Source organism: Pipistrellus hanaki (genome assembly GCF_964339955.1).
Source record: "Pipistrellus hanaki genome assembly, chromosome: 1".
NCBI lineage: Eukaryota > Metazoa > Chordata > Mammalia > Chiroptera > Vespertilionidae > Pipistrellus > Pipistrellus hanaki.
The window spans coordinates 52227485-52250866 of record NC_140503.1 but is presented as its reverse complement, the minus strand read 5'-3'; the positions used below and the strand labels follow the sequence as shown (position 1 = coordinate 52250866).

General features: G+C 37.0%; 1 protein-coding gene across 1 annotated transcript in view; it reads right to left on the bottom strand.

Moving 5' to 3' along the window:
- Positions 1 to 2706: 2706 nt before the first annotated feature.
- WDR72 (WD repeat domain 72) overlaps positions 2707 to 23382 on the bottom strand; it is a 175100-nt gene continuing 154424 nt past the window's right edge. The window contains exons 19-20 of the mRNA XM_084894070.1: positions 8981 to 9085; positions 2707 to 3687 (exon numbers count right to left, since the gene is read on the bottom strand). Coding sequence (XP_084750196.1) covers positions 3632 to 3687; positions 8981 to 9085 — 161 coding nt within the window. The 3' untranslated portion in view covers positions 2707 to 3631. The remainder of the gene's footprint in view (positions 3688 to 8980; positions 9086 to 23382) is intronic.

Here is a 23382-nt window from a genome sequence, read left to right as displayed (position 1 = left end):
TCTACCATACCAAAGGAAAAATTAAAGAATGTTTCTTCGGTTGACTATAACTATAAATTGATGTAAATGAAGATAACATAAATGTAAGAATTTTTTTGATGTAGATAAGAGTGGTTGCTTCTGATAGGAAATAGGATTGCCACTGCAGAATTAACAGGACATCTCTTTAAAGTCTATAGGAAACTTGTGATATGTCAAGAGCACATCATCGACTGTCCTCTTATCTGAGAGGGCATCATTTGAGACCACCAAACTCAGTTATTGGGCTGTGTGGAAACACTTTCTCCTAGAAAACACACGAGCAAGATCGAAAAGCTGATTGATGACTTTATAGAGGATAGCAATTAAAATGATTGTTAAGTGAATAAATGACAGGTTATGTGAGCATGGACCAACCAATTATTGCTGCTGCATAATGTTATGAATATTGGCAGTTTGCAGGCATATGGCACTTTGCAGATTTAGGTGCAGTTTTGTACTAAATCTGTACTAATTATTAAAAACCTTGTGTCCTTGAGTAAGAAAATAAAAAATCACTGCTGCCTTTACAGTCGGCAGTGTGCTGAAAACAGAAAGGGCAGAAAGGGTCCCTAAAATTGATAATAGAAAACTACGCTCTGTGCAATGAAAAGAAAAAAGGCACTTGGAGAAACAGTGTCAAAAGAAAGAACCACAGATTTCCCCTGTGCACCAACAGAAGCCATGTCAAAAATTTGCAGTGGTCCGTGGCTTTAGTTTTCACAGGGTATTAAAATATTTTTCTTCCATTTGTATCATTGTAATCATGCTCATAATGATGCAATGCTAAGTCTACTTATTGCAGTATGCTTTTTTGAGATAAAGGTAAAATTTCCCCCGACTTCATAATAAATACGGTCTGAGACTAGGGACTGGCAAAAACACTCAGCAATCAAGATACATATATTTGAATACAATATTAATGAAAATCAAAAGAATGAAAAAATACACACCACATGTCAAAATTCTAAATAAAGACGGGATCTGAGAAGTTTGGGATGGAGGTGAGAGGAGGAAGGAGTTATGCCAGGACAGGCCTCCCCGGAGCCCTGCCCTGGGAAACTGTTTAATTCCAGTTTATATGTTTTCCTTCATGCCATCTGTTGTGTCCTTATTGATGAAATCACAGCAAAATGGTCTGGGAAGCACTCATGATCCATGAAGCCATGTGGAACTCCATCAGAAGGACAGCTACTCAAGGAAGTTTTAACTTTGCAACGTTTTGGTTACAGCTACTTTTGAAAGAATTTTACAGCACTAACCATGTATTCATTTACCAAGCAATGACTTTCTTACGTGATGAGATAAAACTTTGGGCAGTTTACACGTAAAACAACATTTTGTGGAGAATCAAAGGGTATAGAGCACTGCTTTTAACTAACCATATAATCAAAATGTCTGCAATATAAAAATTGCATGAATGGTCCATTCTGTAAAAATAAGACTTTAAAAATCAATTGGATTAATGCATTCGGAGCCTTCACTTTAAACACATGGCATAAAACTCAGTTTTTAAAAATTCAATTATTATAATGTGCCCTCTAAAGATTGAAGAGAAACGTTACTTTTTGAGTAATTACCCACTTGAATAATTATAGAAGGTTTAAAAAAGAAGCAGAACATTGGAGAAAAATGCCCGAGGAAATAAAAAGTACCCCAAAATACTACCAACTCGATAGCATGGTACTATTTAGCAAAGTGTTTTCTTATCATTTTTCTAATGTGCCACGTTCAAAGTAGCCTTAATTTATTTTCTAAAATAGCAACAGAATGTTTCAGGCCTAACCTCTGTAGCTGTACACTTATAATGCTATACGTTTCACCTTCTGTTGGAAGGACTTTACAGAGTTCTGCTTGCCTTCCATCCTGTGGCGTGCCTTCGCACAGACCCTGTGAGGAGCTCTGTATGTGGTTGGGGAAGTGAGGCTCTGAGAAGCACAGCAGGGACTTGCTGCCCGGACACGTGGCAGTGAAACCTACATTTTTTCCAGATCCTGTCCTCCATAGTATAGCCAGGGTGTAACTCAACAATAAAGAACAAAATTCCTACCTGCGAATGAGAAAATATGATATTCCTTGGAGGGAAATATATAATCATAAATATCACCAAGATTGTTGTCAGAAAAAGAGCAGAAGATATTTTGTAATGAATTATTACAATGACAAGAAAGACTCTGGATACAAATATGTTTGCTCACTAATACAATTCATCCACTGGTTATTTAAGGCAAGGCTATCAAAAAGGACAGTCACGTAATCAACGGGTTGCCACGTGGTTGATCCAAATAATTGTCTGACAACTTGTTAAAGTTCTCCTTACAACAGAAATTACTGAAATGTTGAATGTAAGTCAATGTTAAAAAATCATTTTTAAAGGGACTAGATTTGGTTAATAAGTTACACATGGATATTAGAGAGTATTGTATAGTCACATTTTTAGGAATTAAAATGTTTGATAGTTGTTGGTGTTAGCCTCCAGAATTCATGTTGATAAAGTATTTTAATTAGCCATGTAATATGAATTATTAATTTTAGCACCTACAAAGTGATGCCAAAAAATCTTAAAAATCTCATTTAGTAATGTCAGGATTATGCCAGTTCTAATTTCCTATGGCTAGGGGCATCATAAAATATTCATCAAGGTTTCAGTATTGGTTTCCTTAGACCTAAAAAAATGCTAAATTGGGCAGCAGTTTAAAATTATTTTTATTTATCTGTGAAAAAATATAATACACAATACAGCAAATAAAGCAGATCACCAAGGGCCTTCATAGATGAGCAGTTAAGGTCTGTTCCTACTTACATTGCTTTGCATATTTTGGTTTAAGAATTCTTGCTAGTCAAGCTTCTTTCTGGGAAAAGACCTGCAAGAGTTTATCCTCCATAAGGATCCAGTGTGATGTGCTTTAAGTATGGTGCCCTTCCCACATTCACATCTGTGTGGCCAACAAGATCAACCTTTGGCTAGAGACATTAGCTCCTATGTTATTAGAGATCCAGCTTAACTGCACAAGCTAGGTCCCTATTATACTCTGGATCACTTATTTGGGCTAATTGATGACTAAATGGAACTGGCTATTTGTTGACAACATTTCATCCTTAGGGATTAGATTTACTGCAGGGTGATTGATCTGAATTAAAGCTTCTACTAAAATAAAATGTCCTAACCTATCAAACAAATTTGGTAAAGTTTTGATTAAATACATTAAAGCAACATAACATTTAAAAGCATTGTGTGCTACACTGTTTAAAAGCAATGTGGTTTTAATGTTGCTTGTTATATAATTCAGGAACTTAAAATATGGAATAAAATCTAAAATGGTGTTAGATTTGTGTCTTTGGGCTGATACTCCTTGTTGAAAATATTAAAATCAAAGAAAGAAACAGGAGTATAGAATGAATTAGACAACGGTTTTCTAAAATTAGATAAATTTGGACATTTTCTATCATTAATAACAGTTTTCAATATACTCTTGCTGAAGTATTAGCAAATCGACTACAACCTAATATCTTGATCAACAATAACATAGCATACATACGATGATGATAAACAAATGGCATGTTTTGGGTTTCTTAATATGTCCAAATGCAATTCCTGTAATTGATATTTCATTTAGCACAGCTTGCAGAAGCACATCTTTGCTATCCATGACCGATGCCTTGGCTCACCTGAAAAGAAAACAGATTATCTTGCATTATATGAAGAAATAAAGAAAGGAGGTAGAAAGGCAGTGTGAAAGGGAGGAAGAGAGGAAAGAATGAAAGGAAAGAAGGAATGAGAAAAGAAATAAAGATAAGAAGAAAGGAAGGAGAAAAAAAGAATTACCTATAATTTCTGCATTTTTTATTTATATTAAATATATTACTATAATAAAATATTGTTATCTTGTAAACCATGTTCCAGGTATATTTTAATTAAATGCATTATAAATATAGGGTTTTTTTATTGCCGAAAAGCTGGAAGTTTTCAATAAGATGAAACATACTAGAAATTAGCAATTTTTCTTAAATTTCAAGGAGCTGAATTATTTGTAAAAAAAGCCCACAATTGCAGTTTAGGTTCAAATGTTTAAATGTTAGTTGAAATATGATTTGAATTATAGAATAAAAGAAAAACATTTATTTCTCACACTACTTAGATGATTGTTATTGTAGTCTAAAATATATTTCTTGGTTTCAATTAATTTGATTATCAAATTAATTGGAACACTGTGCCTTTGTTAACTACTTCTAAACACATTTATATCAGTTATGTGACTACACATACTAACACCCACTCCTACTTGGCAAAAACTTAAAAACCTGATTATTTGGTTTAGTTAAACCATAGTCTATATTGTATAATATATGCTACATAAAATAATATATTAGCCAAGAAATTTTACATTATTTAAAAGTTATTAGTTAATGCTTTAAATGTTTCCCTTTGGGTAAATAAAAAAAATGATATTTTAAACAACTAGAAAGAGTTTAAATGGTTTCTTTTTTACTAAAATTGTTTTTACTCCTTCTAGAACATTTTTTTTAGCAGCAACCATAAGAAGTGTGTTCGCGATGGCTATGATTGATGGGCTGCTCACACATTCCACATTTTTTCTGCTTCATGCATCATCATCAGCCATCTCCAACACTCCAGTCCTGAATCTGTCCTACTTTCTCTTACCTGATTTTTGCTGGTGATTCATGAGCCAGAATAGTAAAAGGGAAAAAAAAAAGATCCACCTTAACTCTTCACAATGTAGTATCCCCTGGAAACTGTGAGAAATCTAGTTTTGTTCATCAGATTCATGCAAATGCTATATTGATTGACAATGATGTCTATAAATCTACACACATAACGTGCTATATAAAAATCACTAAAATGTTCTATTAATGGCAGAATGCATACTGATTATAAATTACTTCAGAATGACGTAAAAATGCTTGTCTGAGTGCTTTTTTGGTACTTTCTCAATTGTCACTACTATTTTCAGCTGAAGCTATGTTTATGTGTACTATCCCTAAGTGCACCAGGAAGTAAAATTATTCATTTTCCAAACCAATAAGGTGATAAAAGTCACGGTCTCTCATTAACACTCGGATAAACATTGTGAATGTCACACTAAATTTTTTATCATCATGAGTGCAAAGATGAGAGGCAAGAAGACTTTTATGACCTAGAGAATGGGAACTAAGCTTTAATCACTGCATGAATCAGAAAACAAGTTAACCAGCAAAGGATTAAACTGAACTATGTTGGGGATAGAATCTTTCAGATGCAGAAGCGACCAGGCCTTAAAGAGCCAAAGAAAAAAAGCCTAACGGCCCTAAAAAAATCTCAAAATAAAAGGGATCTGCAAGTTCACAATGTAGTCTCAATGCTTCTATTCCTTGACATCCAAGTGATTCCCACAGATTTCAGGGATGTATAAACGCCATTGAAGGAGAAAGTAGACTTCACAGATGCTAAGGCAGAAACTTCAATCTGGGATTCACCTGTGAGGCAAAACTCTCTGCTAATGAATTATTCCAAAGGAAAGACACAGCGGAGGGAGACCTTAACCTATCAGACAAGACCCCCAGGTTCACTAGCAGAGTCAGAGTATCAGGAATGCTCTGGTCTAAAGTTGCTTTGCAAACCTTAATGGACTGCGGTCACTCACCTGGGTATACAGCTTGAACCCATAAAGAGATCACAATGGCATGATGAGCCAGGTAGAGCGCTCTGGAGACCAGCTGAACAACCTTAGCACCAGACCTCTAAATCGCAATCTACACGCACACCCCAGCCCATTTACAGTCATCCCAGTCTCTCCAATGCCAGAGAGCAGCGGTGTCGATGGAAAAAAATAACACTCTGAAGTTCAAAACCCACTGAATTCAAATATAGTCAGTTCACGAAATCAATCTTACTATCTTATATAAATTCTAAAAATTTGATTTTAGTAGTAACATTTTCAATGTTCTATCAATGTTTAAACAACTTCAACTTCACCGTTTAAAAAAGCTACTTTAGTTTTTCTCTCATCAATGCCCCTTTGCACTCTGCATGTGCAAATGAGTTGGTAGCAGCAATATGAAGCTACAAGAACTAAAGTGAAATGTTTAGAGGATTTACGAAGAAAAGACTTTATGTGAAAATGACAATATATGAGACAATATTCTTCAACTGTGCTTGAATGGGAAAATGATTTTTTTGTTTTCATTTTCTATATGTTGCCCCAACAATGGGCCTATTCATTAAAAAATGATGTAATAAATATGTTAGTCACTTAAAATTGCATAGATAAAACTATATAAGGTCAATATCCATTAAAGCTTGAAGACTGACCACATTCAATTTTGTAACTGGGGGATTTTGCACATACATGAAAATGTTAAAAGGAATTTTAAATTATTGATAATATCCCAGGTGAAAATGGCAAGAATGATGCATTCATGAAGTATGTAATGCATTCATGAAGTAAAGTAATATTTCTAGTTTTGGAGTTCTTATATTTAAATGTCTTAATAGTTTGACTATTTGAATGACTTCATAGTTGGAAGTTAATTTTTGGACATTGAGAAGTAGACAGTCATATTTCCCCAGGTCAAGAAAGTCCCTCTCTGCCACCAATTTCACATATCTCCCTTCATGTTCGGTTTTAAGAATTTTGCTTCTCCAATGCTCATACTTCAAAAAAAATGATGCACTCTTTCATCAAAATTTTTTCTTACTAAACAAGCACCTCTGTCAGAAGTGTCTTAATTTCTTATCACAGAATTTTATCCACACAAGGAGCAATAAATAATTCATGCCATTGCCTCTTTGTTGTGTGTCCCTGAACTGCACGGAGCTAGAAGGCTGACAGCTGTGTCAGGACAAGCGCCAAAGATCTGACATGACAAGTGACTAACAAGTTTCTTTCAGTTCATAGTGAAAGAAGACAATGGCCCAAAGTGCAGAGAGAAATCCTGAAACAAAATAAAACTGCTTCTTTCTTTTTACCTAAGTGTTTGCAATGAGCTTATTTCCAGCCCACAAGCCCTGGTCATTTTATAGGACTGCCCAGCCCCCTTTATTCCTCACACTTGCTTGGCCATTTACGCCTGGCCACGGATCAATATGAGAAATTCTTGGAGAAATACGATGTCTCCATGACAACCAAGCCACAAATTCTCAGTGGAAGGCAGTGAGACCAGTAGTGAACTCTCCAGAGGTTTCCAGGCCTATAAGGCAAGATGCCTTAAAATGCAGGAGTGGACAGAGGGAAAAGCCAGAGTAATTCATTCTTTATTACCAGTTTAATGATGTCCGATGTATAGACAGTACTCACCTTTTAAGTTAAGATTCTTTATCAGCACCTATATTTTCTAATTAATCTTTCTGAGTTCTGATGCCTCCTTTTGTTGATATCAATCAGATTTGACTATGTTATATTTGAATCTCACTGCAATTTCATACAGAGGGATGAGGGAAATGTATGCGACTTTTGAAATGGTATAAAGTGAATCTGTTCTTGCCAAAGCAATGGACACTTAGGTAAAGACATGCCTCGTGGAATTAACTGCCTGACAAATGGTTGATAGAAAATCAATTATTAAGACAGTTTAAAAACCTAGTCAAAATTAGGCGATTTGAGTCAAAACAAAAAGTTTATTTTAAATTAATTTTATTTTTGGAAATGTAATGCTATCCCTATCCTTTCCCTTTTAGAGTTGGATAGATCTACACTTGTCTTTTAGCTATGGCAGGGGATGGGTTTGCGTACTGATAAGGAATTCCTGTCATTGCTAAAGATGCCGTCTCTCCGTTTGCAGAAGAGCAGGAGTGCGGCTGAGAGCAGACACAGGGCGGCAGTCCATCTTCTGAGGAATCTCCGTGCAGTGGAGGAACTGAAACACAATGCCATCGCCACTGGGCCTGCTGGGGTTCCGAGATGACTTAGGGGACCTGACATAGATTGCAGGCTGCACCTTTCACTGAAAATTAAATCTCAGTAGCTCTCCTCGGGGAAGGATCAGGGGACTGTTTGCAGCTGCCCCCTGTCAGCGAAGGCTACAAGATTTGGAAATCTCTTAACTAAGCTGACAGGCCACGGAGAGGATGAATCAAAAATCTGATACATGGATCAGCACACAAAGATGGGAGAGGGAAGAGGGGACCCAGCAGCCAGAGAAAATAGGAAAGAAAAATGCTTAGTGGAGGAAGATAGTTAACTCTTTCATTCATAATAATGGGGTACTTTTAAGCGCCTTGTGGCTTTGTAGTGATCCAGGAATGCCCTTCAACTTTCACAAATATTTCTTTTTCTCTTTAGCTAATTAGTTGTTAAAATTAGGCATGCTTCAAAAAGATAAAAAAAGGAAACAAAAAATCTATGCTAAAGCGTTCTGGCCTTATTTTTCCAATACATTTCTGCCTGTTCTTCCTACAAAGAAAATACAAACATAAATAACTTGGACACTGGGTAAATTTTATTGCATGGGGAAGGATTATTATTTTCTTCTTCTTTCTAAACGGTTGACTACATCCTTTAGTCCATTACTATTATGCTAAAATCCTCTCATGCCAGGTAGAGTCCTGTTTGTATTTAGAAAGGTATACATAGATTGTAATGATGACAATTTGTGTCTCTTTTGTCCCTAATTCTCCCTTCCCACTCGATCCTATTATATGAAATATTTAAAATATTGCCATTTCTTCAGTTTCCAATCTCTGCCTCTATTAATCAGTTTAGCCTAAAATTGATGATAATGAACTAATAGTGTCAGCTTCCTTTTCAGTCATAAAGCCTTTGTACTTCCTCCAACTGAATTCTTGATGAAAGAGGAAAAGATAACAGCTCCACGCCGTGACCCCTGGAGGTGACCATTAATTTGACAGTGCAGCTGCTAAGAGCAAACAGCATTACAATGTCCTGTCTCCCCACCCCCTTCCAAGGACCCCAAAGCTGTGTCAAATTTATCATTTTATACTTGACTATTTTTAAATGGCTTTCACCTGGACTCTCAGACTCTTTCACGACACATCTGTCAGGCATGTCCTCAGTGTCTTGGAAGTTTGCCGAGTTTGAGTCGCTGTCATGCTTGACCAGACTGGCTGAAGCTATTAAAAAGAGAGAGAGAGAGAGTAAGAGAGAAAAGAAAGAGTGATGAAAAGTAGCAATAAACACCATTAAAACATTTCCTTTCAGTTCCACAGTGATTTCCAGGGACACATGATGTAAACACAAACAATAAATTGAAATAAAATGTATCCTCTAAGTATGTATTGGCAGACATGTAATTAGTTGAAAAATCTATAGATGAGACTTTATCTTAGAAGAAAAATAAGTTCATGGCATCAGCTTAAAAGCTACAAAGTAACAAAGTGATCCCTTCAAAGTAGAAATCGTATTTTTAATGCATAAATCTAAAACAATATAGTCAATTAATGGCAATAGGACACAGAGAGAGGACATGAGGCTAGTCAATTAGAAAGACCAGTGCTTGGCTGGTGCAATGGTTCCTTTTGTCACACAAATCACCACTGATGAACACTTCTCATACATTGTGGTTCTCCACCAAATTAAAAAAACAAACAACATGGTACCAATTATCTAACAAAAAGGCCTTATAAAATAATTTTTAAAATTTAGAATACACTGCACACTCAAGAGAGCTGATATTTTCCATGGGAGGCCTCCAGGAGACTTGTTGTGAGATACTATTTTCTGAGTAGAAATTATGAACAGAAACAGAAGCTATCCCAGGAACCTAAAATTTCCTATAAGCACAATACAGCCACTAGTTCCACTAGAGAAAACATAGACTCAAGTTTCCACATTTTCCCACAGGTTGTAATTCTTGGTGTAAATTCACTGAATCATATCTTAGGAAAAGTGGACATGTCTTCACGAGAAAAACCTAGTGAATAATGAAACAAAGCAAGCCTAAAATAATATAAATTGTCATACTTCTCTGTAGTCAATCAACATAAACATGTATATATTTTTACTACATTGGAATTTCATCTCTTACAAATTGCTGCAGCAATCGTGACCACTGTCTCCTCAGGCCTTGATAACACACAAGACATTTATAAGCAATAAGTGCAATAGCGAAAATATGTATTTTTAAATCACACATGAAATAACACATTTGTTGGCAAAGGGGAATGTACAGGTACAGGGACACTGTTCCCAAACCTCCGTTAGGAGATGAGAACAAGTGCAGAGGCTGAGGCCAGGCTACTTCACACATTCCCTGAATGACACAGGGCACCGGCCAGGTCCAAAGCAGCATTAGTAGGGCTCTTGTTTGTTTTTTGTAGAGTATGCAATGTGTTGGCTATTGCAGCCTGAGGCTCATATATGCACACTTGAAAGGAGACTAGAAACATACTTCTGATGCACAGTCTGGTCCCACTGTTTCAGCACCTCTATGAATAGACAGTACTCTGTTCTGTGGAAGTGCCAGCAGAGTTTGGATTCACTGCATCTCTAAAACCTTGAGTTTGAGAACACATTATGAGGAAAATATATGAAATTCTGATTTTAAATGAATAAAACCAACTTTTCATGTTGTACATTGGAATTTTTTGAAAAAAGGATGAAAGTAGATAGCCTGTTTTATTCACTTCTGTATATCATTGGCCATAGAAGGTATTCTTGAAGGATTTGCAAAATGAATGAATGGAGCAGAGGTACCCTTTTAGATGTCCTCCTGATCTGAGAGATTATGTGCTTTAAACTACTGTCAACTGTCTCCTGCTTAGGCCCACTTGGTAGGAAAGATGCTTATTTGCAAAATGGTAGTCTGGGTTAGTCTGTGACTTGAAAGGAACAACACAACACAGATGGTCTAAGTTGTTATTGGTATAACTGCCTTTAATTTCCCCCACTTTAAATCACACAGATTATTTTTGAATCTAAAGGTTTTTGTGAACTATTTAGTTTGATAATTAAATGCATCAAAATTGCAGAACAATATGGCACTGGTCAAGATTTCTTGGCCTGTATTAATCATTCTTATCTCTATGTATCTTGCTAATTTTCTGAAATACTGATGTTAGTATTTATAACAGAATTAATCATATAGGGGAATTTATTATGAATGGCTAATGAGGTAGAACCTGTGTTTATTTGGGCAAATGCATAGCCCTTATCACCTCATACACTGTTCTTTCATAAGTTAAAATGTTCACGTATTCATTCACTCATTTTTCAATTAAACTCTGTTCTCTTCTAGAGGAAGAGACATGGTATTAGAACAGCAAGGCAAATACCTGCAAACACTTTTAGTGGCAATAAAGTGGCCCAGGATGAATTGACATCTCAAGAAAGCCAGAAAGTTTGATGTAGTTTTTTAGCTACATGATCTTCAGTAAACTCACAGGGGTGGGAGCCATGCAGCTATTTTTCTTCTTCACCACTGATGTTGAAGGGTGTGGTTTGTGTTGGGGTAGGAGAATGATGAAAGCTGTTCTTCAGATATTTTGCTTCATTGCATTTTAGCTTTCAAATCTGAGATGGTACAAGATTTGCCATTTTTACTGGATAGTTTTTTAGCGGTTCCAATTAAATTTACTTCAAAAGAAATACCTACATTCTGTCAATGGGGAACAACAAGCTTTGGAAAGGTTAATTACCACCATTCTACTTTTTTTTTTTTTTTTTTTTTTTGAGAGGCTAATCTTTGCAATTGTTCTTTTGGGTGTTTCCTGTGATACTTCATCATTAAAGTCTGACATGATGTGTGACCAAGGCTTCTCTAATGAATCATTTCCAAAATGATGAAATCAACAACTATTGATTTAGTGCTTATTATGGATAGAGTTCCTTGCCAGACAATGTGAGGGGTAAAAAAATGAAAGCACTTTTTATATGCCCTCATACAACTTGTGATCTAATTGAGGTATAATGAAAAGTAACTAGTAAGAGCATTAGAGAGAATATTTCAAGAGTGATATGGTTTTAAGAAATGCAGAGGTAATTTCCCTGCAAGAGGGTAGTCCGGAAGTAAAATTTGAATTAGATCATCTTGATAGAAAAACGGCTAGCTGAATAGGAGTTCATTCAGGTAAAAGAAAATGTTGTGAACCTGGCTGGGTATGACCAAAGAAATATATTAGCCTAGTGCCACAAATATATTTGTTAACAAAATGTTGCTGCCTACTTTTGTATGTATTTTTAATGAATTCTCTCGGAGCTTTTTCTGAACTGCTGTTGTGGCTAATTCTTCTCACCTGTAGAAGTTAGTTATAGACAGGTTTTTTCCTAGCCTTAGATAGTCAATAATTTGATCTTTACTGATGGTGGGCCCATTTATCACAGTAAGTTGTCCTTTCACTATACATATTGACTTTTATTTATCAATACCAAACTCCATTTGTAGCTCATCACTAAAGTTCTTGGATATTTTCAGTAGTTTTTGAAGATGCATTTTAGGGCTTGGCAAAGAGATACTTTTGACATCAATATAGTGCAAATTGTTGCTAGGCTCATCCTTAACTTAAAATCAACTGTTTATTTCCTCTGTAATGGATTCTGAAATTGTCTACATTTGAGGGGCAAGGGTCAAAAATATGAACACTTCTTGACAGTTCTACCACTAAAGATGTAAGGCTCTTCCATTTACTCATCACACATCTCAAAATATTGACAACTGAAAGGGAAGTGTTCTAAATATCTCTGTGATATCTTTGGTAGCTATAGAGAGGGTGAAGACCATGCACTTAGTTTGGATGTGTTCGAGTATGGTGTGTGCTTAGTGACTGTAATTCTAGATCCTAAACAAATGAATGGTTCAACTGTAGACAATATCAGATCAGTAAATTTTTTAAAGTGATTTTAGAGAGAGAGTGATAGAAACATTGATCAATTGCCTCCTGCAGGCCCCCTACTGGGGATCAAGCTTGACTACCAGTCAGCAACCTGGGCATGTGCCCCAGGATTTGAACTCTTGGGACATGGGACTATGTTCCCAAGGCATACAGACTGGGCTGAAATCAGTAATTATTAAACCAAATTTAAGAATACCTACCAAACCCTGGTCAGTTTGCTCACAGTTTAGAGCATCTGCCTGTTGACCTAAGGGTTGAGGGTTCTATTCTCAGTCAATGGTCCAGACTCGGGTCAAGCACATGTGGGAGACAACCAACTGATGTGTCTCTCTTACACACTGATGCTTCTCTCTCTCTTTCTCTCTCCCTCTCTCTCCTCACTCCCACTCTTTAAAAATCAATGATATATAAAAATCCAGGAGATTGCATGGCAAAGCCTCTTTGAAGAATTTACTGTAAAAAAAAAATATGATGAAAGGATCATCAGTGATTATGCTCCTTCACTTCCCTCTAGTCTCTAAAAATTCCCTTTCCTTTTCAACTCATTTGCAGATAGATGGTATTAACTCTTAAAGATGGGTAGACCTAGGCAGCAAACAACTCCAAGAAATATGCCCTCACCACCACAAGAGGATGAGCTCTGACAAAAATCTCTGTCTCCTTCACAAATAGTAAGTTATCTTTCCAAGCTAGGCCAGAATGTAGTATATGTAGAGCCCTTGTTAAAAACCCATATCATTTTTACAGTGTGAATAAAATCTGCAGTCCAAATATTGTTTTCAATACAATGACTTATATATGATTTAAAAATAGATCCCATTCATCATATGTATGGACTTTTTGGAAGTATTTTAGATATTGATAGGAAAATCATTACTAAAAACATATAACAGTTTGAAATATTGGTCAACTGAACAAAATAAATCACTGCGGTAGCAGATAAAACTCAGACAAAAATCTTAATCACACTTTTAAAATAATGTAGAGTTTGGAGAGGTCGGGAAAGACTAAAAGACTGCTCAGATATGTGGAATGAGCAGGAGGATAGAAAGAAATCAAAGTCCTGAGTTCAAGTCTACTAGCTCAATATGGTGGCCAAAAGGGTCACTTCCTCATTTGATCACTTAGGTCTCTTCCTAATCTTAAGGAGTCAGTATGAAATCAACTAAAAAAAAATTTTTTTTTTCCCCCAGAGGCTTACCAGAAAAAAGAACAAATTACATTACATTCAAGTAGAGGTTAATACGAATGCAATAGTCACAGATCACAAAAAACTGCAATACATTTTAAGTTATATGAAAGTATAATCAGTAAAAATCCTTTTCAAGTGATAATACAAATTTATAAGCAAAGGAGATGTTATTTGAATGGACCCCTAAATTGACATTTTTTTACGAAGTGGTTCTTTCTGGACAGATGTCATATTAGGAAAAGAAATCTAGCTAAACAGGTATGTATGTATTGCCCCTACTTAAAAAATATCTATACTGAGATAATCAAGCGATAGGACCTCTTGATTCTATTTGAATAGCAGTAGCTACATCAGGTTACTTTCAGGCTTCAGCATAGATTAGAAATGGGAAAAATCATATAGAGATGCCTAGAATTAAATAAAATATCTAAGGCTTCTTTATAACTAAGTAATAATTATTTTATGAACAAGTTAAGATGAGTTCACATTAGACTTGTAAGCTTTGGCTATCTTCCTGCAATTATAATATGATATGAAATATTTTCTGGATGACATTTTCTAATATAAATTGCTTTAAGGATGGCATTTTTTTTTAATTGGCAAAGAAATAAACTTTCCAAAATACTCTGAAGAATAATACTATTTTGGTATACTTACTAGGTGTATAGAATTGAAATTATTGTATTTAAATATTTTGGGACTGGATCAAATTATTGACTATATCTGGTCTGAGGGGGAAAAAATCTGTCTATAGCCAATGCCTATAGATGATGTGAATGGCTAAATCACCCAAATAATTTAGGAGAAGATAAATGAGACAGAGGGATTAATTATTTACTAAATCTTTTAAAACATAGCTTATACCTCTCAGGTATAGAAATTTCTTCTGTTCTCCAGGGTGTTTGAACAATGGACTGCTTTGGTAAGGCCTATAAACAAGCAAGTGCATCTCTAGCCTAAGGCAGGTGCTCAGAGTACTTATGAAATAGCTGAGTGAAACTACTAACAAGAATTCCTAAGAATTTAAAAAGCAATGATTAATTTTACTTGTAATTTAAGGGAGAACACTTAAGACATCTGATTGATGCCTAACTACTCCCTTGCAAGCCTGTTCACCCCTAACTGCCCTCCCCTGCAAGCCTGGTCCATCTAACTGCTCTCCCCTTCAGGCCTGGGTCTCCCTTAACTACCCTTACCCTCCTCTGCTGGCCTGGTCCCCACAACTGCCCTCCCCTGCAGGCTTGATCACCCCCAACTGCCCTCCCTTGTAGGCCTGGTCCCTCCCAACTGCCCTCCCTGTAGGCCTGGTCCCTCCCAACTGCCCTCCCCTGCTGGCCATCTTGTGGTGGGCATCTTGTGTCCACATGGGGCAGCCATCTTGTGTGTTGGAGTGACAGTCAATTTGCATATTACTCTTTTATTAGATAGGATGAGACAGTTGGACAGGACAACCTTCTTGACATTTTCTGGAGCTCAGTGTCCAACACCAACTAACCATTCAATATATCACTGAACAGGTTACTAGGAGCATAAGTGCTACTATACTACCCTTATAGTAAATAATGAGAACTTCTGAGGCACTTTCTGAATTAAGTGAGATTGTTATTTTACTACAAGTGGCAATGTCCAATATCACTGAGGGACAGAAGAAATCAGGGCAGTTTCAGAGATAATACTTGGGTAGTTGCAATGCCAGTGTGAAGCAGCCCTAAGAAAAGATGACTAAGAAAGGACTGAGGCTACCGTATAACTACTCCTGAGAACAAACAAGGTGAATCTTTAGTATAGAAAAGCATCCACTAGATATTTGCCAATGGCACATACACAAAAAAAAAATCTTTAAAACCAAATCTTACTTTTTTAAAAATCATGTTTATGCAATTCCTTTAAGCAACCCTTCTCCATCAATTAGGCAAATATGTCCCTCAGTACAAGGTAAATCATCCTAAACTAAATTAATTTGGTCTATGCAATAATTACAAGAAACACAATTGCTGTGGATAAGTTCTGGCCTGGATGTGAGGTGGTCTGGGTTAGGTTAGGCTGTATGTGCACTAGATTCATTTGAAGTCTGGCTCCATCCTGGCTTCAGAGCTCCAGGCATGAGGAAGTTCTCAGCTGCCCTAGCTGATTTGGCTCAGTGGATAGAGCATCAGCCTGGAGACTGAAGGGTCCCAGGTTTGATTCTGGCCAAGGGCACATGTCTAGGTTATAGGCTCAATCCCCAAGGATGAGCATGCAGAAGGCAGCCGATCAATGATTTTCTCTCATCACTGATGTTTCTGTCTCTCTCCCTTCCCCTCTGAAATCAATAAAAGTGTGTGTGTGTGTATGTATGTGTGTGTGTGTGTGTGTGTGTGTGTGTGTATATATATATATATATATATATATATATATATATATATATATATATATATATATTTTTTTTTTTTTTAAGTTCTCAATTATTGTTTGTAGAGTAAATGGACAGGTTCCTGGAGAGGTGTGGTGTTCCTGTGGAGCTGTATTTTCCTCAGTCAAATCTCTTAAAGGAGAATCAGTGTAGTTCTAACTCTATCCATTTCATGCTATATAATAAAACCCTAAAATGCAAATTGACCTAAGGGTGGAAAGACCGTAGCTATGATGCATACTAACCACCAGGGACAGGTGCTCAACACAAGAGCTGACCTCCCCTCCCCCCGTGGTCAGTGCACTCCCATAAGGGGAATGCCGCTTAACCAGAAGCCAGACTCATGGGTGGCAAGCACAGTGGCAGTGGTGGGAGCCTCTCCTGCCTCCGCAGCAGTGCTAAGGACGCCTTGGGGGGTGTCTGCCTGCTGGCTTAAGCCCACTCCCCCTAAGCAGGCAGACATTTCCTGAGGGGTCCTGGACTGTGAGAGGGCACAGGCCAGGCTGAAGGAGCCACCCCTCCCCAGTGCACAAATGTCTTTTATGTGTAAGGATGGGACCCATGATGTCATTTGTCTTAGTCAAGCCTGGCATGAAAACCAACTCTAATCAAGTTATTTAAACTCTCAAACTGAAACAGACTGTTGAGACATACTGGATGGAGGATGGAGAGAGTTATGACATTGGAAACATGTAAGTTGAGAAGTAGGAAGGGAGATGATGCAATTATTTCTCCTCTTTCTGCTGCATTTCCTCACCCCCCACACTCCTCAAAGGGTAATTGTCAGGGTCACCAATGAGAGGTTTGCTTGAATTTCTGTATGTGCCCTTTAGCATACCATTTCATGGGCAAGCTGTGCTCTAAGGAGAGGTGATCAGTGTAAGAGCACCCCCCTCCCCTTTTAAACATCAAATAAAAATAATTTACACTACTTTAGTCCCTGAGCATCTTCTAAAACATTAATCCTTTATTCTGAGTAAATTCAGAGTGGAAACAACTCAGGAAAACATTACTTAAATCATTTTTATACTTACCTATAATTTGGTAGAGAATTTCTAGGTGTAAGAAATAAACTGGTCAAATCAGCAAGCTTAAATGCTTTCTCATTTAAGCCATAGAGAGAATTTTCAATACAAAGGGTTTCAAGAACATCTTATCTGAAAGAACCTCTTCATTACTATGAGAAAGTATAGGTGATGATTGAGTTCTAAGAATGTATGGAAATCAACTCCCACAAGGGACAAATCCTATGGTAAATACAGAAATGCATTACTGTTCAGAAGTTCAAGAAGTTGAAAGCAGGAACATATTCCAAAGAAGAAAACAAGTAGATCCCCATGTATTGACAAATTGAAGAATGGTAAGTAAAGGGAGAATCCTAAGAAGAATTTATTGCAAACCTCCCAGCTTGCATTTAAAAATTTAGAAGAAAGTCGGGAAAACAAAAGAGACCCTTCAATCAAAAGAGTATCAAGCTGGCACTGGGATTAGAGACAAAGATGATTTATATAGAAACTTAAGATAAGGATTCACAGCATAGGGCAATTTAAACCACAGCAAAGTTTATGGTTTCCCACAAGAAAAAATACCAAACGTTTTCCTCTTGAATCGGAGGGAGAAGAAACTGTCACATGGCTCTACCATTGGAATTCTTAAAGAACGGAACTTTTCCAGAGGCTGAACCTAAGGTGACAATATCAGCATGGGAAGAATGGTTGGCAGGTAATCTCAAATTCCCAGCTGATAGCTGTCTCTATATCAAGGGAAAACTTTTGTCTCAGATGGTTAGCCCAATATCAGAGCACTTTCGTCTCCTAGATAGAAAATGGAAAATAAGAAAATCAAATTATCTAGGTTATACCTTCATCTTCTAGTGCTTTGTCATCGTTAAGAAGGATGCAAGGAAGAATAGGTCCAAGTTAGCATGTTGTGTATCATTAGGCGTGGTTACTACTCTGAATTTATTTATTTTTATTTGAATAATAGCAAAAAGGTATGTTAGCATACTTGAGAACTTGCTGAAATTGGATGGAAGACATGTTTGGATGGTAATACTGTGACCTACCACTGTATTATAATATACTCTGCAGCAAACATAACTCTTTTGCATACCACACCCAGCACATGCACTGGTGCCAAACATAGTAAGCATAGGTAGTCTGTTGGAATTGGTAGCTTCTTATGATCACACATATAAAGTGCAGCCATTCATTTCAAAATACTAATTTTGCTGGGAGATAAATACAATAATTAAGAGATGCCTTCTCAAATCCTTAAGCTGTATCACTGTGTTATAGTCAGTAATTGTACTAATATCTCTAAGAGATGTAAAGTGGGGGGGAGTGGGGGAGAAGTGATGGACATCTGTACTGGTGTCAATGATAAATACATTTTAAAAAGATATGGTTTCCCAAAATATAGAAATGACCTTGACCTTGATAAGTAGTAGAGTCTCATTTGGATACTAGACAAGCCAGTGCATCTACAAATAAAGGATAAGAGAAACACACCTAAAGAAAGCAAACTTTTAAAGAACAAGTATGATATGAATAAAGGGAAATGAGCAACTATAATGAAACTTGCACAAAACTAGGTTCCATAAAAAAGAAAATAATAGAGAAATAAGGAATAGAAAACAAAAGCTAAGAGACAGATATTTTTACTATTTATTTTTTAATCCTTGCCGAAGGGTATGTTTGTTTATTTTAGAGAGAGAATGGAAGGGAGAAAGAAAAACATCAATGTGAGAAACATCAACTGGTTGTCTCCATACGTGTCCTGACGGGATGGAACCTGCAGCCTTCTGGTATACAGGATGAGGCTCCAACCAACTGAGCCACCGGCCAGGGCCAATATTTTCAGATAAAACAACATAAAATAGTCTCCTAGATTAGTGTAAAACATGCCTCTCAATAAATTTTTACAATTTTTTTTTCAAGAATACATGGTGGAATCTCCAGGATTTATGAGGACACAAAGGGTTCCTGAATTGTGAAATGTTAGACTGATCAGCTTAACTACAGAAGCAATTTCTAAATCCAAATCAGTGAGAACACCTGCCATATACACATTTCAGTATAGCAAATTTTAGGAAGCATTAAAAGAAAACATGATCCAAAGTATATGTAATAAAAATATATCTCTAAGCTACCATTTGCTATGACTCAAGGACGTTAGCCAATGTAAAATGTAGGCAAGTGGTTAAGAGAAGGCTGCACTTTAGGAAGGGGATGATCAACACAATAAATCAACCACAAGAAAACCAACAAGTGAGCCGTCCACACCTGGAATTCCTGTGTGTGTCTCCAGTGATGGTAGCCAATACAGGATACAATGGAATTTAAGGCCAACTACAGGTCTGGGAGGAAGTAGGGGTCGGGAGGAGATTTAATATAGTACCAGCATCTCTCTGGAAGAAATTAGAAAGGCTAAGACTCCATTACAAAGAAGAATGTAACTGATATTTGTAAAATTGCCAAGAAGTTATACATACCTATGCTATGACTGCCATTTTCTAACCTTTAGTTCCTCCAACCCCTCTCATCCTATTTTCCATTACCAGAGTCACTCCTCTATTTTAATAGCCTGATTAGACATGTATTTCTCTCAAGTAATTGTTTAAACAGACAAGTCATATCCCTAAAACCAAGGTTTAATCACATGTAGCTTCTATTTAGAAAGACCTACAATCACTTCTATTGTCAGCAATGAGGGATTCTGGAGCCATGGAATTGAGGGCCTTTCATGATATCTTCTCAACTCATATCTAGAGGTTTCTGGCTGAATGCTATCCCCATTTCCCTCCCCCTTTTAAATTCTGATATCATATCCTGTAGCTGAATGTCCTGTAGGTTTGCTATTTATATTCTACCTCGGTGCTTTTGAGAGGCTCACCAGCTTTGATATATCCTCTCTCACCCTAATCTCCAAATCTCTGCTTGCCAAAATACTCCTCCTCATTCAAGACTCAACTCAAATGCTACCTTTTCCTAAAGTTTTCATCAACCTACAAGTTAACATTATTATTTCTTCCCTATTCTGTGTTTCTTAGCAGTTTATTCGGCCTGTGTTATTATTCTTGTCCCATTCTTTGATTACTGTGTCTGATTTTTTTCATTGAGCTACATTAATAAGAAAGAAAACTATTTTAGGCACATCTTGAAATTTTGAAGATGATGCGAGTACAACTTTACTTCACTACAATCAAACCTTTAATGCTGCAAACAGAAGACTGAACTAGAAGAATCATAGGCCTGACCCATTGTGTCAATTTCTGTCATCTGAATCTTGTCTCAGATAGTTGAAAATTCATAGACAGTATAGAAACAAACATGACAAGTCTCATGCTCAGGGGACAGCTTCCTTATGGCGAGAACAGCAGTTGCTAGGAAAGTCCTCCTCTGTATTGAATGAGATTATGTAGACATTGGGCGAACCATGTTGAGCAAGATTTCTAGCTAGGTCAAAGCATCTTACAACACTACTTTCCCTCCCTTCAAAGAATTTTGTAAACTAAGAGTCCTACATTGTAAAGTATTATACCTGTGCCCTACACAAGAAGAGAAAATTCACTTATTTTCACTCTCTTTTCTTTTCCCTCATAAATCATAAAGTTAAATTTACCCTAGGGATTTCATTTCTCTGAACTCAATGTACAGGCATAAAACAAATTTTGTTCTCACAGGACATCCCATTTTTGTTTCATTAGTTCAAGGAAAGGGTCACTCAATTTTTAAAGCTTTTGATTTGATCTTTGCTATGATTCATGCCATCTAACATCCATAGACTTACTATACAGTGAAATGTATCTTATATATAAAATGTGTCTCCATGGACCCGTAATGGTTGCACCTTCACATAAAGTACGCACAAGCTTCCTTACAGACGCATGAGTCTGGGAGAGGGGACCCCCCCCAAAAAAGCACTCTTATTTGTTGAATAAACAATTTTTGTTTTGCCCAAGTTCTTAATCTAAGATAGATTTTTTTTTTCCTTTTTATGAAAGGCAAAATGCTCCCATGGAGATGGAGATGAAAATGCTCTTATAAATTTTCCCCAAATATGAGGCTTACATTTATTCAATATATTTTTATTCTATGCCTAACCATCTCACTGGTGGTAAAAATGTTTTATTAATGTAATAAAGGAAAAAAGAAATAATGATAAATTTGTTGTAATTGAATTAGATAAAATGAATTCTTGTGGTCTTAATGCAAGAATAGATTATGTTCTCTAAAGAAATATTGAATTATAGAAAAATGATTTTTATAGAATATCACTTAAACTTACCATTTAATCATATTAAATAATTCTTATGGATCTAGTGGTTCATATGCTTTTTTTTTTTTTTTTGTCTCTACATTCTTTCTATGGATCAGTTGCATGATTTTATTATTTATTTATTTATTTATTTATTTATTTATTTATTTATTTATTAAAATATATTTTATTGATTTTTCCCAGAGAGGAAGGGAGACAGATAGAGAGCCAGAAACATCGATGAGAGAGACACACCGACCAGCCGCCCCCTGCACACCCCCCACAAGGGTGCGCCTGCAACCAATGTACATGCCCCTGAACCGAACCGAACCCAGGACCCCCGTCCGCAGGCCGACGCTCTATCCACTGAACCAAACCTGTTTCGGCTAGTTGAATGATTTTAAAAAGGTTCTCTCATTCTACTGCTATTGAGGGGCTTTGCCAACACCCTCCAATAGCCAAAATTTGACTTCCCAGGCTGGGCATCTACAGGGAACCACGATCTTAGGCTTTGCATAGAACCTCCAACTGGTCATGAATTAAAGATTAAACAGATTTATTCCTCAAAATCAAACAAAAACAAACAAACAAAAAAAACCTGAGAGATTTGGATTGAACTTGTTTTGACTTATGGTCGTAATTTTTTTTTTTTTTTTTTTTTTTTAAATCCTCCAGATCTTAGGAGGCTCAGCCCAGCACAGTACAGTTGGCGTACACAACATGGCAGCTGAGCAAGGAGGAAGCCGCTCTTTCCAGGGCATTTCTCTTCTACTTTTCCCCAGGAAAGAAGTCCAACTTAGAGCCATTCAGAATAGTCAGAGCAGGAGGGAAGTAAACAAAAATGCTTTCCATTTCATTGACAAATCTAAAACAGAGTTCAAACTGGCCTTCCTCCAAGAAGCAGCAGCCCCCTCATCATCCCCATTCTGTGGAACAGAATCTCAGAGATTCCAGCTCATGTGGCAGAAGGCCCGGCCGCCAGTCAGCCAGCCAGTTATCCACGGAAGTGGCTCAAGGCTGACACTCAGATTAACTGGTTCACACTAATTTACTTCACACAGATTCCATTTATCTCCTAGAAGATCCCCTGGCAGCAGCTTATAATGGCATATCCTAGGATGCCTGCCTGCATGTGTTTTTAAAGCAGCAGCGCTTGATGAATCTGAGTTCGAAAAACAGTTCACAGATTGAGGAGTAGGTGCAATCAGAAAACATCAAGAGGCACAGCTGGGACTTGGTAGCTTGCTTGACTGGTCTGAGCAGCTGAGCATTAACTGTCTGCTTTTGTGTGGGCTACTCTCTGCCATTGGGACAAATCAGAGAGCCACTCCCATTCCCCTTTACTACTCGCCCTCCCAAGGAAATGAGAAAGTGCATCGCCCTCCAAGGAGCATGTGCAGCTGTAGGGAGAGCTAATTCGACCGTTTAACCTTTACTCCTCAAATTCAATGATATTGCTGATCTAGGTAAAACTGCAGCTGACAGTTCTAGGGTTAACATGCTGGATAATTGGACTAGGAAAATGTAGCTAGAGAAAATAAGTAAAAGTGAATTCCAAATTATTTTATTTACTTTCATCAGTGAGGTCCAAAGAGCTGGCTAAGATGCCATGATCATGGGGCTAGGTGGTTAGCACCTTGATGCCTGCTCTCCCATGTCTACCATCAGGCTTGGGAAACACACAAAAGGGCTCCATATTGGCGTCAAATGACTAAATGGGTGGAGGAGTGTACAACC